General features: G+C 47.2%; 1 protein-coding gene across 1 annotated transcript; it reads left to right on the plus strand.

Annotated features, from left to right (window-relative positions):
* The first annotated feature begins 12,172 nt into the window (after window positions 1–12,172).
* Window positions 12,173–15,921, plus strand: LOC125551532 (endoglucanase 9). Its single transcript, XM_048714790.2, has 6 exons — window positions 12,173–12,722; window positions 13,118–13,425; window positions 13,513–13,980; window positions 14,886–15,021; window positions 15,107–15,279; window positions 15,371–15,921. The coding sequence occupies exons 1-6, from the start codon at window positions 12,341–12,343 to the stop codon at window positions 15,770–15,772; spliced, it is 1,869 nt and encodes a 622-aa protein (XP_048570747.2). The 5' UTR covers window positions 12,173–12,340; the 3' UTR covers window positions 15,773–15,921.
* Window positions 15,922–17,860: the final 1,939 nt, after the last annotated feature.

Raw genomic sequence — 17,860 nt, forward strand, 5'->3', positions numbered from 1 at the left:
GGCGCATGGGCCTCTAGGGGCTGGTGCCCTTGGCCCATGTAGGCCAAGGCGCACCCCCTACAGCCCATGTGGCCCCCCGGGGCAGGTGGCCCTACCCGGTAGGCCCCCGGGACCCTTCCGGTGGTCCCGGTACAATACCGGTGACCCCGAAACTTGTCCCGATGGCCGAAATACCACTTCCTATATATAATTCTTTACCTCCGGACCATTCCGGAACTCCTCGTGACGTCCGGGATCTCATCCGGGACTCCGAACAACTTTCGGGTTACCGCATACTAATATCTCTATAACCCTAGCGTCACCGAACCTTAAGTGTGTAGACCCTACGGGTTCGGGAGACATGCAGACATGACCGAGATGACTCTCCGGTCAATAACCATCAGCGGGATCTGGATACCCATGTTGGCTCCCACATGTTCCACGATGATCTCATCGGATGAACCACGATGTCAAGGACTTAATCAATCCCGTATACAATTCCCTTTGTCTAGCGGTACGATACTTGCCCGAGATTCGATCGTCGGTATCCCGATACCTTGTTCAATCTCGTTACCGGCAAGTCTCTTTACTCGTTCCGTAACACATCATCCCGTGATCAACTCCTTGATCACATTGTGCACATTATGATGATGTCCTACCGAGTGGGCCCAGAGATACCTCTCCGTCACACGGAGTGACAAATCCCAGTCTCGATTCGTGCCAACCCAACAGACACTTTCGGAGATACCCGTAGTGTACCTTTATAGCCACCCAGTTACGTTGTGATGTTTAGCACACCCAAAGCACTCCTACGGTATCCGGGAGTTGCACAATATCATGGTCTAAGGAAATGATACTTGACATTAGAAAAGCTTTAGCATACGAACTACACGATCTAGTGCTATGCTTAGGATTGGGTCTTGTCCATCACATCATTCTCCTAATGATGTGATCCCGTTATCAATGACATCCAATGTCCATGGTCAGGAAACCGTAACCATCTATTGATCAACGAGCCAGTCAACTAGAGGCTTACTAGGGACATGGTGTTGTCTATGTATCCACACATGTATCTGAGTTTCCTATCAATACAATTCTAGCATGGATAATAAACGATTATCATGAACAAGGAAATATAATAATAACCAATTTATTATTGCCTCTAGGGCATATTTCCAACAGTCTCCCACTTGCACTAGAGTCAATAATCCAGTTCACATCGCTATGTGACTAACACTCAAGGTCACATCCCCATGTGACTAACACCCAAAGAGTTTACTAGAGTCAATAATCTAGTTCACATTACCATGTGATTAACACTCGATGAGTTCTGGGTTTGAACATGTTATGCTTGTGAGAGATGTTATAGTCAACGGGTCTGAATATTTCAGATCCGTATGTACTTCGCAAATCTCTATGTCATCTTGTAGATGCAGCTACTACGCTATATTTGGAGCCATTTCAAATAACTGTTCTACTTGGAGCTATTCTAAATTGTTGCTCCATTATACGTATCCGGTATCTCTACTCAGAGTTATCCGGATAGGTGTTAAGCTTGCATCGACGTAACTCTTTATGTCGAACTCTTTATCACCTCCATAATCGAGAAAATTCCTTAGTCCACTAGTTACTAAGGATAACTTTGATCGCTGTCTTGTGATCCATTCTTGGATCACTCTTGTACCCCTTGACTGACTCATGGCAAGGCACACCTCAGGTGCGGTACACAGCATAGCATACTGTAGAGAGCCTATGATAAAAGCATAGGGGACGACCTTCGTCCTTTCTCTCTATTCTGCCGTGGTCGAGCTTTAAGTCTTAACTTCATACCTTACAACTCAGGCAAGAACTCCTTCTTTGACTGGTCCATCTTGAACACCTTCAAGATCATGTCAAGGTATGTGCTCATTTGAAAGTACCATTAAGGATTTTGATCTATCCTTATAGATCTTGATGCTCAATGTTCAAGTAGCTTAATCCAGGCTTTCCATTGAAAAACACTTTCCAAATAACCCTATATGCTTTCCAGAAATTCTACATCATTTCTGATCCATAATATGTCAACAACATATACTCATCAGAAATTCTATAGTGCTCCCACTCACTTCTTTGGAAATACAAGTTTCTCATAAACTTTGCATACACCCAAAATCTTTGATCATCATCAAAGCATACATTCTAACTCCGAGATGCTTACTCCAGTCCTTAGAAGGATTGCTGGAGCTTTGCATACTTATTAGCATCTTTCAGGATTGACAAAACCTTCCGGTTGTATCACATACAACCTTTCCTCAAGAAAATCGTCGAGGAAACAATGTTTTGACATCCTATCTGCAGATTTCATAAATAATGCATTAATCGCTAATATAATTCCAACAGACTCTTAGCATCGCTACGAGTGAGAAATTCTCATCGTAGTCAACTCCTTGAACTTGTCGGAAAACATCTTAACGACAAGTCGAGCTTTCTTAATGGTGACACCTACCATCATTGTCCGTCTTCCTTTTAAAATCCATATGTACCTAATAGCCTTACGACCATCAAGTAGTTCTTTCAAAGTCTACACTTTGTTTTCATATATGGATCCTCTCTCGGATTATATGGCCTCGAGCCATTTTTGGAATCTAGGCCCACCATCGCTTCTCCATAGCTCGTAGGTTCATTGTTGTCTAGCAACATGACTTCCAAGACAGGATTACGTACCACTCTGAAGTAGTACGCATCCTTGTCATTCCACGAGGTTTGGTAGTGACTTGATCTGAAGTTTCATGATCACTATCATAAGCTTCCACTTCAATTGGTGTAGGTGCCACAGGAATAACTTCCTGTGCCCTGCCACACACTAGTTGAAGAGACGGTTTAATAACCTCATCAAGTCTCCACCATCCTCCCACTCAATTCTTTCAAGAGAAACTTTTCCTCGAGAAAGAACCCGATTCTAGAAACAATCCCTTATTGCTTTCGAATCTGAGACAGGAGGTATACCCAACTGTTTTGGGTGTCCTATGAAGATGCATTTATCCGCTTTGGGTTCGAGCTTATCAGCCTGAAACTTTTTCACATAAGCGTCGCAGCCCCAAACTTTTAAGAAATGACAGCTTAGGTTTCCCTAAACCATAGTTCATACGGTGTCATCTCATCGGAATTACGTGGTGCCCCTTTTAAAGTGAATGTGGTTGTCTTTAATGCCTAACCCATAAACTATCGTGGTAATTCGATAAGAGACATCATGGTATGCATCATATCCAATAGGGTGCAGTTATGATGTTCGGACACACCATCACACTATGGTGTTCCAGGCTGTATTAGTTGTGAAACAATTTCCACAATGTCTTAATTTTGTGCCAAACTCGTAATTCAGATATTCATCTCTATGATCATATCATAGATATTTTATCCTCTTGTCACGACGATCTTTCACTTCACCCTGAAATTACTTGAACCTTTCAATAATTCAGACTCGTGATTCATCAAGTAAATATACTCAACATCTACTCAAATCATCTGTGAAGTAAGAACATAATGATATCCACTACATGCCTCAGCACTCATTGTACTGCACACATCAAAATGTATTACTTCCAACAAGTTGCTTTCTAGTTCCATTTTACTGAAAACGAGGCTTTCAGTCATCTTGCCCATGTGGTATGATTTGCATGTCTCAAGTGATTCAAAATCAAGTGAGTCCAAACGGTCCATTTGCATGGAGTTTCTTCATGCATATACACCAATGGACATGGTTCGCATGTCTCAAACTTTTCAAAAATGAGTGATCCCAAAGATCCATCAACATGGAGCTTCTTCATGCGTTTTATACCGATATGACTTACGTGGTAGTGCCACAAGTAGGTGGTACTATCATTACTATCTTTTGGCATGAACATGTGTATTACTACGATCGAGATTCAATAAACCATTCATTTTAGGGGTAAGACCATTGAAGGTATTATTCAAATAAACAGAGTAACCATTATTCTCCTTAAATGAATAACCTATCACGATAGACATAATCCAATCATGTCTATGCTCAACGCAAACACCAAATAACAATTATTTAGGTTTTAATACCAATCTTGATGGTAGAGGGAGCGTGCGATGCTTGATCATACCAACCTTGGAAACACTTCCAACACATATCGTCAGCTCACCTTTAGCTAGTCTCCGTTTTACTCCGTAGCTATTATTCGAGTTACTAACACTTAGCAACTGAACCGGTATCTAATACCCTGGTGCTACTAGGAGTACTAGTAAAGTACACATCAACACAATGTATATCCAATATACTTCTATCGACCTTGCCAGCCTTCTTATCTACCAAGTATCTAGGGTAATTCTGCTCCAGTGGCTATTCCCCTTATTACAGAAGCACTTAGTCTCGGGTTTGGGTTCAACCTTGGGTTTCTTCGCTAGAGCAGCAGCTGAATTGCCGTTTCATGAAGTATCCCTTCGTGCCCTTGCCCTTCTTGAAACTAGTGGTTTCACCAACCATCAACAATTGATGCTCCTTCTTGATTTCTACTTTTGTGGTGTCAAACATCACGAATATCTCAAGGATCATCATATATGTCCCTGATATATTATAGTTCATCATGAAGCTCAAGCAGCTTGGTGGTAATGACTTCGGAGAACTATCACTATTTCATTTGGAAGATCAACTCCCACTTGATTCAAGCGATTGTTGTACTCAGACAATCTGAGCACAAGCTCAACAATTGAGCTTTTCTCCCTTAGTTTGCAGGCTAAGAAAATCATCGGAGGTCTTATACCTCTTGACATGGGCACGAGCCCGAAATCCCAATTTCAGCCCTTGAAACATCTCATATGTTTCGCGACGTTTCAAAACGTCTTCGGTGCCTCAACTCTAAACCGTTTAACTGAACTATCACATAGTTATCAAAACGTGTATGTCAGATGTTCGCAACATCCACAGACAACGTTCGAGGTTCAGCACACTGAGCGGTGCATTAAGGACATAAGCCTTCTATGAAGCAATGAGGACAATCCTCAGTTTACGGACCTAGTCCGCATAATTGCTACTATCAACTTTCAACTAAATTTTCTCTAGGAACATAACTAAATAGTAGAACTGAAGCGCGAGCTACGACATAATTTGCGAAGACCTTTTGACTATGTTCAGGATAATTAAGTTCATCTTATGAACTCCCACTCAGATAGACATCCCTCTAGTCATCTAAGTGATTACATGATCCGAGTCAACTAGGCCGTGTCCGATCATCACGTGAGATGGACTAGTCAACATCGGTGAACATCTTCATGCTGATCGTATCTACCATACGACTCATGCTCGACCTTTCGGTCTTCTGTGTTCCGAGGCCATGTCTGTACACATGCTAGGCTCGTCAAGTCAACCTAAGTGTTTCACGTGTGTAAATCTGTCTTACACCCGTTGTATGTGAATGTTAGAATCTATCACACCCGATCATCACGTGGTGCTTCGACACAACGAACTGTCGCAATGGTGCACAGTTAGGGGGAACACTTTCTTGAAATTTTATGAGGGATCATCTTATTTACTACCGTCGTTCTAAGTAAACAAGATGCAAAAACATGATAAACATCACATGCAATCAAATAGTGACATGATATGGCCAATATCATATTGCTCCTTTAGATCTCCATCTTCGGGGCTCCATGATCATCAACGTCACCGGCATGACACCATGATCTCCATCATCATGATCTCCATCATCGTGTCTTCTTGAAGTTGTCTCGTCATCTATTACTTCTACTACTACAGCTAACGGTTAGCAATAAAGTAAAGTAATTACATGACGTTTATGTTGACACGCAGGTCATAAATAAATTAAGACAACTCCTATGGCTCCTGCCGGTTGTCATACTCATCGACATGCAAGTCGTGATTCCTATTACAAGAACATGATCAATCTCATACATCACATATATCATTCATCACATCCTTTGGCCATATCACATCACATAGCATACCCTGCAAAAACAAGTTAGACGTCCTCTAATTGTTGTTTGCATGTTTTACGTGGCTGCTATGGGTTTCTAGCAAGAACGTTTCTTACCTACGCAAAAACCACAACGTGATATGCCAATTGCTATTTACCCTTCATAAGGACCCTTTTCATCGAATCCGATCCGACTAAAGTGGGAGAGACAGACACCCGCTAGCCACCTTATGCAACTAGTGCATGTCAGTCGGTGGAACCAGTCTCACGTAAGAGTACGTGTAAGGTCGGTCCGGGCCGCTTCATCCCACAATTCCACCAAATCAAGATTGGACTAGTAACGGTAAGCATATTGAACAAAATCAACGCCCACAACTACTTTGTGTTCTACTCGTGCATAGAAACTACGCATAGACCTAGCTCATGATGCCACTGTTGGGGAACGTAGCATAAATTCAAAATTTTCCTACGTGTCACCAAGATCTATCTATGGAATCATCTAGCAACGAGGGAGGAGTGGATCTACATACCCTTGTAGATCGCGCGCGGAAGCGTTCAAGAGAACGGGGTTGATGGAGTCGTACTCGTCGTGATTCAAATCACCGATGATCCTAGCGCCGAACAGACGGCACCTCCGTGTTCAACACACGTACGGAGCAGCGATGTCTCCTCCTTCTTGATCCAGCAAGGGGGGAGGAGAGGTTGATGGAGATCCAACAGCACGACGGCGTGGTGGTGGAAGTAGCGGGATTCCAACAGGGCTTCGCCAAGCGCTGCGGGAGGAGGAAGATGTGTCGTGGGAGGGAGAGGGAGGCGCCAAGGCTTAGGTATGGTTTCCCTCCCTTCCCCCCACTATATATAGGGCCAAGGGATAGGGGGAGGGCGCAGCCTTGCCCCTTCCTCCAAGGAAGGGTGCGGCCAAGGGGGGGGAGGAGTCCATCCTCCCCAAGGCACCTCGGAGGTGCCTTCCCCCTTTAGGACTCTCCCCTCCTCTTATCCCTTTGGCGCATGGGCCTCTAGGGGCTGGTGCCCTTGGCCCATGTAGGCCAAGGCGCACCCCCTATAGCCCATGTGGCCCCCCGGGGCAGGTGGCCCCACCCGGTGGGCCCCCGGGACCCTTCCGGTGGTCCCGGTACAATACCCGTGATCCCAAAACTTGTCCCGATGGCCGAAATAGCACTTCCTATATATAATTCTTTACCTCCGGACCATTCCGGAACTCCTCATGACGTCCGGGATCTCATCCGGGACTCTGAACAACTTTCGGGTTACCGCATACTAATATCTCTATAACCCTAGCGTCACCGAACCTTAAGTGTGTAGACCCTACGGGTTCGGGAGACATGCAGACATGACCGAGATGACTCTCCGGTCAATAACCATCAGCGGGATCTGGATACCCATGTTGGCTCCCACATGTTCCATGATGATCTCATCGGATGAACCACGATGTCAAGGACTTAATCAATCCCGTATACAATTCCCTTTGTCTAGCGGTACGATACTTGCCCGAGATTCGATCGTCGGTATCCCGATACCTTGTTCAATCTCGTTACCGGCAAGTCTCTTTACTCGTTCCGTAACACATCATCCCGTGATCAACTTCTTGATCACATTGTGCACATTATGATGATGTCCTACCGAGTGGGCCCAGAGATACCTCTCCGTCACACAGAGTGACAAATCCCAGTCTCGATTCGTGCCAACCCAACAGACACTTTCGGAGATACCCGTAGTGTACCTTTATAGCCACCCAGTTACGTTGTGACGTTTGGCACACCTAAAGCACTCCTACGGTATTCGGGAGTTGCACAATCTCATGGTCTAAGGAAATGATACTTGACATTAGAAAAGCTTTAGCATACGAACTACACGATCTAGTGCTATGCTTAGGATTGGGTCTTGTCCATCACATCATTCTCCTAATGATGTGATCCCATTATCAATGACATCCAATGTCCATGGTCAGGAAACCGTAACCATCTATTGATCAACGAGCCAGTCAACTAGAGGCTTACTAGGGACATGGTGTTGTCTATGTATCCACACATGTATCTGAGTTTCCTATCAATACAATTCTAGCATGGATAATAAATGATTATCATGAACAAGGAAATATAATAATAACCAATTTATTATTGCCTCTAGGGCATATTTCCAACAGTGGGGGGGGTGCGGAGGAAGGCCTCACACACGACGATGAACGCTGAGATAGTGAGGAAGGAATTTGGGGCCAGGTCATGGAAATCTAGCCCATAGTAGAACATGAGTCTGCGGACGAAGGGATGGAGTGGAAATCCTAGCCCGCGGACAAAGTGGGGGATGAAAACTACCCTCTCATGGGACTCCGGGGTAGGGACGATCTGTCCCTCAGTCAGAAGCCGATGGGCGACCTCCTTGGCCAAATATCCGGCCTCCCGAAGTTGGGTGATGTCCTTCTCCTTGACGGTGGAGGCCATCCACTTGCCCTATGCTCCAGACATGGTTGGAGTGCTTTCTTGGGGGAGGAAAGATGAGAACTTGGGCGCTGGAGCTCGAGAGTGGGTAGGCGGAAAGAGAGAAGGCGTGGGTGGAAGAGATGAATCCTTATCTCCTTATAAAGGCAGTGAATATTAAACGTCTCCCCACTCGCCATAAAACTCGCCTATTCCCCAGGGGCCGTGCAGGCAGCACAATTGGATTACCCATACCCGTATTGATGAGAATCCCGCAATAAGGGGACATGATCTCTGCTTTTGACGAGATGTGCCAATAAAAACGCATCTCAAAATATGGAGCGGCAGGCCGAAAAACGGTTCGAAACAATAACTGCGCAGGGACGTGATATCACATCACAAAAAGTTGTCAGCAGATTGGACTCATGAAATATTATACTCTCTGCAGTGGTGTGTGTTTTGCATATCCGGACACGTTCTTTGTGTTCGAAGACTGTGTTGGAGTATTCGGAGGAGGAACCCGCCTTGCAATGCCGAAGACAATCTGCGCGCCGGACACCTCGTCATTGAAGCCTAGTTCAGGGGCTACTGAGGGAGTCCTGGACTAAGGGGTCCTTGGGCGTCCGGCCTGTTGGACATGGGCCGGACTGTTGGGCCATGAAGATACAAGACTGAAGACTCTCATCCGTGTCCGGATGGGACTCTCCTTGGCGTGGATGGCAAGTTTGATGTTCGGATATGAAGATTCCTTTCTTTGTAACCGACTTTGTATAATCCTAGTCCCCTCCGGTGCCTATATAAACCGCAGGGTTTAGTCCATGGAGACAATCATAATCATATAGGCTAGACCTCTAGGGTTTTAGCCATTATGATCTTGAGGTAGATCAACTCTTGTAATACTCATATTCATCAAGGTCAATCAAGCAGGAAGTAGGGTATTACCTCCATAGAGAGGGCCCGAACCTGGGTAAACATTGTGTCCCATGTCTCCTGTTACCATCAACCTCAGACGCACAGTTCGGGACCCCCTATCCGAGATCCTCCGGTTTTGACACCGACACCCGCACCTTCTTGATCGTGGGTGGCAGTTCCTTGACAGTGAGGCGGTGGCGGCGAGAATGGCGCATCGATGCAACCGCAGGGAATGCGTGGCGGGGACGCATGCTCATCCTTGATGCAGTGTCCGATCTGGATGCCACGATGGTGCGGGGGTGAGGCTGACTCCTCCTTGACGCGGCGTCCAATCTGGACGCCGTGGTTTGGCCGGGGGCGAGGCCGACTCCTCCTTCACCGACAAGAGTGTGGACGCCTGCTTGGTCTTGATGCGGCAGCGTGAAGGGGAGGCCGGCTCCTCCTTCACACGCGCCAACAACGACGGTGACGGCCCCATATCACGAAGCGACCACTCCATCAATAACTCGAGGAGTCAGGGCGAAATCTTCGTCCGCCAGAGCGGCCTCCTTGAGGAGTCGGGGCGGCTACGGCGGTGGCTTCTGCGGCTGCGGCGGCGGCGCCTGCTCCTCCTCGTCACCGTAGGAGACGACGATCTCCTTGGTGGAGGAGCCGGCTGCCGTGGACGCTGACGGGCCCGGAGGGCGTCTGCGGCGACGCCAAGACCCGCCGGAGGAGGAGCTTCTGCCTACTCCGCCTGCCGGCATGGAGCACCACGACTTCGGCATTGCCGCAACTTGGGTCGAAGAGGGGGAGGGGTCGGTGCTCGGGGAGGGGTGGCGCATCTCTGTGCAACTCCAACACACTGCTTAAATAGCCGCGACGAGGACAAGGCGAAGCCGGTTAGTGGCTTCAACGCGGCGCAGCGACAGGAGTTGGTTCCTCGGGAACTTGCGTCCGCATTGAAGCGGCGACTGTCGAGAGGTCGCGTCGGTCGGCGCCGCCCTCCCTCCTTCCCTCCGGTCCTACCGCAACATCAATGTTGGCCTCCGCGTGCTCTGGGCCGGCATGAATGGGACGCGGTAAGCGGTGCGTGCATCAGAAGGAAAGCGCGGGAGGGGCGGGTGACGGGTTTTTGATGGGTCGGGGCGGTCAGAAGCGGGATTGGGATCAACCCAGACTCCCGCAAACCTCCCCACGTTTGTCTCCGGTTTGCGGGAGAAATCGTGTCCGGACAGCTCCACAGACCGATACAAGTCAGCGTTGGATGGCTTCCGCTGTTCGGACAATGCGGTTCGAACGGTTGCGAGATGTTTACGGGTCCGCCTTGAAGATGCCCTTAGCGCTTCATGAAATATGTCGAAAATGCAATGAATGTTGTCCAATTTAAACAAAAATCAACCAGTTTGCATTGAAATCGTTCGATTTGTTCAAATCTGGTTTGAAGTGAACATGAGCATAGTTAGATGACCGGCTCCTGCATAACTGTCCACAGACAAGTTCGAAGGCATCGGCGGACAAATACAATGTCCATTTACGGGTCAGGGTTAGAGATGTGGTAAATACGTAAATTCCGGAGCGGCAGCGGTAAGCTTGGCGGGCACGGGCAGCAGGGGGAAGGGATCCAAATTCCAGGCAGCCAATAAATTCCCGACGCGGCACAACTCCAAAACCCCGTGAGTCCACGAGTCTGACCGAGTTGAAGTCTATGGTGTGGTGTGCTGTGGTGATGCGGCGCCGTTCCCCTCCTCCTCTGGCAAGCACACACACGCTGACGCTGGTGCCGTGGCGTTCCGTTCCAGCCTGCAGAATGGAGCAGCATCCAGCTGTATGCACTCCACTACGGGCAGAGCCAGACCGTCCTCTCGGCGAGTCCAGAACCTGGTGTCTGAAAAACAGTGGATCCATCGTTACAAGTTAGCAACCCCACTTGATTTTGTTTTTACTTCATGAGTACGTAGTTAGCACTCAACATCATCAAAGTGGAACGACTCAAACCCGAATTGGCTATCGCGTGGTTCGGCACGCAACAGGAGGGAGATGCATCATAATGCTGGCTGGCTGGCAACAAGTTAATAAGGTTAAAAGGGAATGGAACAGTGAGGCGCCACAGCGTCATGTTGGAGCTACAAAAGGAAAGGCGGAGGTGGAGCTCCTTTTTCTTCTTCTTTTGATTGATTGATGAGGGTAAGGCCGAGTTCCTTTGGTAGCAAGGAACGCGCACGGCACGGTCATGAATCAGAATGAAAAAGTGGCTGCCTTACGCGATAAGATTGCGCTACAGCTCAACGCGCAAAAATGCATCCCAGTCCCAGATCAAGCAGCGATGAGAATGAGATGGCTAGAAAAGAGTATGCCTACTCCGTTGAACACTCGTATAATCTGCTTCACCTACATTTACTCATAACCTGACCAAGGCCCTACGCTGCACTACTTGAATCAATTACGGAAATGTTTTGTCAGTAGTATATTAGTATTTGAACAGCATTTCATTTCCGACACTCAAGTTTCACGTGATTGCTGCAGTGCGGTGCAGAGATCGCGCGGGTGGATGCCTCCAAAATTCCTGCGCCCGTTCCATATTAAACGACCCCGTCGAATGCCCTGAAATTATCTATCCCTTTATTTATCTCAAACAAGAACAATAATGCTATATTTTTTGCGAATTAATACTACTACTACTAGTGACGACAGGTGATTTTGATAAACAAACAGGAGAGAACTCTGACAGAGATATGGGCGACCATAAACAAAGACGAAACAATTAAAACCGCTTCTCCTTCCTAAGCCCAAACCAACGACCATGGTCAAACAAGAAAACGAAAACAGTTCTCCATCTCGTACTACGCACCCATCGCTTTCGCCGGACCCAACACAACACAGCGATACCAGTGCCAGTACTTTTGTTAAGCAAACGGCCAAAGCACCCGGTCCCTAATACACTCCCCCACACTAAATCCCTCCTCCCCACTTCACCTCGTCCCCCGCGCACGCCGAAAACCCACCCTTCCGTTCCCATTCCAAGCCAGCGGCGGCGCCGGCATTGCGGGAGGTGGTGGTAGGGGATCTGTGGGATCGGGAGGGCCGGCGGGGGGCGGGATGAGCATGTACGGGAGGGACCCGTGGGGCGGCCCGCTCGAGATATGCCACGACTCGGCCACGGACGACGACCGGAGCCGGAACCTCGACCTCGACCGGGCGGCGCTCTCGCGGACGCTCGACGAGACGCAGCAGAGCTGGCTGCTCGCGGGGCCCGGTGACCAGGGCCGCAAGAAGAAGAGGTACGTCGACCTCGGATGCCTCCTCGTCAGCCGCAAGCTCTTCCTCTGGACGCTCGGCCTGCTCCTCGCCGCCGCCGCGCTCGCGGGGATCGCCGTGGGGATAGCCAAGGCCGTCCCCAGGCACCAGGCCCCGCCCACGCCGCCGGACCAGTTCACCCTCGCGCTGCGCAAGGCGCTCATGTTCTTCAATGCCCAGAAATGTCAGTGCCCCTCTGCTGTCTTCTGCCCTTCATTTTCGGTTTCAAAGATTAGGTTTTGAATTGATGCTTTTCGACCCAGTGGATGTTCTTTTGGTTCTGATTTAAGGCGTGAGCTGCGCCGAACCGCAAATGCGAGATTCCCTTTCTTTATGCGGTGTTTCTGGTGGTTTTCTAGATGCAAATTCATCATTTGGGTATTCTTATGCCTTAGCTTAGTTTTATCTGTTTTTCTGTACCTCAATGGGGGAGGACAGTTGCCCTTAAACCCTCCCCACCCACCAGATCCATTCTGAAGATTTTGAAGAATTATCCTCCCAATTAAAAATATATTTTATTTGATTGATCTGTTTGCTCTGAATTTTTTTTCATCTGTTTGTTCTGCAAAATTTCTGCAGCCGGGAAGCTGCCGAAGCACAACAATGTACCATGGCGCGGCGACTCGTGCCTCAAGGACGGACGCTCGGACCAAACATCCCGGCGAGACCTCTCTGGTGGCTACTATGACGGCGGAAGCGCTGTGAAATTCAACTTCGCATCTGCCTTCTCCATGACCCTCCTCAGCTGGAGCGTCATCGAGTACAATGCTAAGTACGAGGCTGCCGGGGAACTTGGCCATGTCCGTGACACAATTAAGTGGGGGGCCGACTACCTATTGAAGACCTTCAACTCCACGGCACATTCCATTGATCGCTTGGTTGCGCAGGTAAAAAGCAACTCTGGATATGCATACATGGACACAAAGTTCCTGCCACTCGTTCATTCCTAATGTGAATTTTGTTTGAGGGCGCAGGTGGGTGGTGCTGCAATGTCAGACGGTCCGAGTCAGCCCAATGATCATTATTGTTGGATGAGGCCAGAGGACATCGACTACCCACGTCCAGTCACCGAGTGCCACACTTGCCCTGATCTTGGTGCTGAGATGGCCGCAGCATTGGCCGCAGCATCCATTGTGTTCAAGGATAACAGGGCTTACTCCCACAAGCTGTTACACGGTGCTACCACCGTCTGGGACTTTGCAAGGAAGGGAGGTAGTCGGCAAACATATAGTGTACCCCGGTCAGATGCTGCAAAGTTCTACAATTCAACCGCTTATTGGGATGAATATATTTGGGGCGGTTCGTGGATGTACCTCGCAACTGGCAATTCATCATACCTGCAGTTCGCAACGGATACCAAGCTTGCAAAGAATGCTCACATTTACTCTCGTCCCCCCAACTATGGGGTGTTCAGCTGGGATAATAAGCTCCCTGGTGCACAGGTAATGTATTAGCGTATCTTGGTTTCTTTTAATTCTCAAGACATTCCCCATGCTGACCCATTGGCATTTTAGTTTGCATGATACTCCCTTCCTAAACTAATATAGAAGTGTTTGGATTACTACTTTAGTGATCTAAACGCTCTTATATTAGTTTATAGAGGGAATACTAATGTAAGATGTTTTTGACACTTCTCCCTCCGTTCCGAATTACTTGTCGCAGGTATGGATGTATCTATATGTATTTTAGTTCTAGATACATCCATTTCTGCGACGAGTAATTTGGAACGGAGGGAATACACTAGAGTCAAAAACCGTCTGACCGTCAGGTTAGAGTACTATTGGGACCAAATTTCTTTATAATATCTCACCCAGTTTACCTGCAGTACTAGTAAAGCGTGTGGTCAACTTGTCCTACCATGTGATAAGCATTAATGCTGACTAAGTACAGGGCACTTACGATTGTAGCACAAAAGGTTTCCTGCTTGGTGGATATACCAAGGATTCTGTTGAAACCATGTCAGTGTTATCATGTTTTCATCTTCTGTACTTTGGAATTCTTATCCTTGAAAAGGATAGCCATAATGAAAACAGCCTTCAGCATGGAACCTACATTTTGGATTACCTAGTTGAGAAATTTGTTATTCGCAGAATCTGATGTTTATGCTTGTAAAGAACCATGTGACAATCCAAGCAAACCACTGTCAGTTAGCTATACAGTAGGATTTCATAAAAAACACTATACAACATGTTTCAGTTTAGGTGTCATACAGCATGTTAGCGTTGCTTTGTAGGAGAATTTAGGGCTAAGTTTTTGTATTACCATGTGCCCTAGCTTGCAAAATAAAAGTTATATTAATAACTAATATGACTTACCTTTACTTATTTTGCATTGTTTGGCGTTCCAGGTTCTTCTGAGCCGGTTAAGGCTCTTCTTGAGTCCTGGGTATCCGTATGAAGAGATGTTAAGGACATACCACAATCAAACCAGCATCATCATGTGCTCTTACCTTCCAAATTTTAGATCTTTCAACAGAACAAAAGGTTTGAACTCGCAACTTGCTAAAAACAAATACATGATCACCTATTGAATTCATTGGACAGTTTACTGAATTATCTTGCATTACAGGTGGTTTGATGCAGTTGAATCACGGGCAGCCACAACCACTCCAGTATGTAGTCAATGCTGCATTCCTTGCTTCTCTGTTCAGTGACTATCTTGAGGCTGCAGATACCCCTGGGTGGTATTGTGGCCCCCATTTCTACTCCATCGAGGTTCTTCGCAGTTTTGCAAGGACTCAGGTAGGTTTCTATCATTTGAATATCTGAACATATTTTTGATCTGGTATAATAGTAATCTGCGTGCCTGGTTCTAACTCACTACATGTGTCAGATGGAGTACATCTTGGGCAAAAATCCTTTGAAGATGAGCTATGTGGTCGGGTACGGAAAGCATTACCCCAAGCGTGTTCATCACCGTGGTGCGTCGATCCCGAAGAAGAAAGGTGTTCACCCTGGCTGCAAAGGGGGTTGGACATGGAGGGACACCAAGAAGCCCAACCCTCACATCATTGTTGGAGCCATGGTGGCCGGCCCTGATCGCCATGACGGCTTCAAAGACATCCGGAAGAACCGCAACTACACAGAACCAACCCTAGCGGGCAACGCTGGTCTAGTCGCAGCATTGGTAGCTTTATCGGGTGAAGGACATGGAGTGGACAAGAACACCATGTTCTCTGCTGTGCCGCCAATGTTCCCTTCGCCCCCGCCGCCTCCAGCACCATGGAAGCCATAATGGCTGGGTGTTTAGAATAGAACAGTGGAGACGACGACATAACCGTTTATTTTTATTTATTTTAGTGTAGTATCATCACCATGCCATGTTGTTTGCTATGCAAGGACTATGTTGAACGAAATGCATAATGACCTAAGTTAGTACTAGTAGTTTTCCCTCGTGTACCTGTAGCTGTGGGAAGTGGGCTCATATATATGTCTGACACCATTGTCGTCTTGAAGCAGCGAGAGGATGCACAACTATTGCCTCTGATCTATATCTGTACTTTGTAGACATCAAATTTATAATCCACAATAGAAAAAACGTGCTTCACATCACAAAACTGAAGTAAATTTGCCCGTTGCAAGTTCAGTTTTAAAACCACTACATATCCATAGCATTCATGCCCTGAGGCAACCACTTGTGTCCACATCCCTGACGGGGATTTGGATCATTTGCCCCACTTTACATGGGGTGATGATTTGCCTCATTGTTGTGTCAATGGTTAGGGTTATCAAAGTTAGAAGTAAACTAGGGCAAAAGATGGGGATTTGGATCATTTGCCCCAATTTACATGGGGTGATGATTTGCCTCATTGTTGTGTCAATGGTTAGGGTTATTAAAGTTAGAAGTAAACTAGGGCAAAAGATTCAATTTCTTCATCCCTGGCCTGGACAAGACCACTCAGATCAAATTCATGCTGGCGAAGCCATACCACCCCCACTTCAGCGCCATGAGGTGCTTCAGGTTCTTGGTCATGCGGGTGCTCGTTTCTGTCTCGGGTGCCCGCTCCGCCCACTCTGGAGCGTGGCGATGACTGATAGTTTGTACAGTGTCTCTGTTAAGATAACTACTACTCCCTCCGTTTTTAAATATAAGCGATTTCAATATGAACTACACACGGATTATATAGATTTACTCATTTTGCTTCATATGTAGTCCATATTTAAATCTTTAAAAGGTCTTATATTTCAGAACGGAGGGAATATGAGTTAGTGTTGTCATTAGCATGAAGCAACATTGAGTATTTAGTGTTTAGTGCTAGAATATAGAAGGACCAAGTCCTCTCTTGATTATGGATGATCGACTCATTTGTAACTGATGTTGTAACTCAAGCTGCATGTTTAATGCTTCCCCCGTCTCAAAATAAATGTCGCTTATTTATTATAAAGTTGTACTATAATGACACTTATTTTTAGATGGAAGGAGTATATAAAGAGAGCTCTCCAGTGAGGTTCATCATGGCTTAAACAACAACATTAAGAATTTTGAATGGTATCAAAGCGCCTATTTCAGGACAATGCGCAACACCGGAGGCCGCACCGAAATAACAAAGGGCACTTAACCATAGAGGAAATATCAGGTGCTCCTATGATACAAGCTCACATCGGTTGCTGGATCTACGAGTGGAGCTTCTCGACTTATGCGTAATTACTAGACTCCTAGTTTTTTCTAGGAAATTTGCCAGAGCTCCTCAGATGACTGTCGGATCTCAAATCCAATGTCGAGCTCACAAGGAAGCGTGGGAGGCTAGGGAGCACATGACATTTCCCCTCGGACCACAAAACCACGGCCCAAGGGAATGGGAAAAAGAAATGGTACCGCTCCACTGGCCGTTGATACAGATCACATCTTGCGTGTACACGACGACATATGTCACCACCCGTTCCAACGTTACATCGCACGTCGCGCGCTCTTTGAGCTCAGCTCGTTCGCTCCTCCAGGCTTGGCTCCAATATCCACACCTGACAACTACTCGACTCACATCATCCCATATCGGTTGTACACGCGAGCTACCGATCGACGTTAACAAGTCATGATATCATCTTCCCACGCTCCGATCCCATCTTCTCCAAGACTCTCGCGTATGCGGCCATGGCAAACGACCCATATGATCTCCAAAGCTGAGCCAACTTTGACGTCGCCTCCCACAGACACGCCCACGTTTTCCTCAGCCCCTCCTCCTCGACGTTGGACAAGCCGGTGTTGTCCTTTCTCTGCCTCGCCGCCAGCTCGTCCCCTGCATAGTTCCTCCCTGGCTTCATCCTCCCGTCCATCCTCCTCCAAGGACCGTCTCTCTCTAATTTTTATATCAATTTTTTAATTGTT

The sequence above is a fragment of the Triticum urartu genome, chromosome 4A, assembly GCF_056163025.1.
Source record: "Triticum urartu cultivar PI428250 chromosome 4A, HENAU_Tu73, whole genome shotgun sequence".
NCBI classification, from domain to species: Eukaryota; Viridiplantae; Streptophyta; class Magnoliopsida; order Poales; family Poaceae; genus Triticum; species Triticum urartu.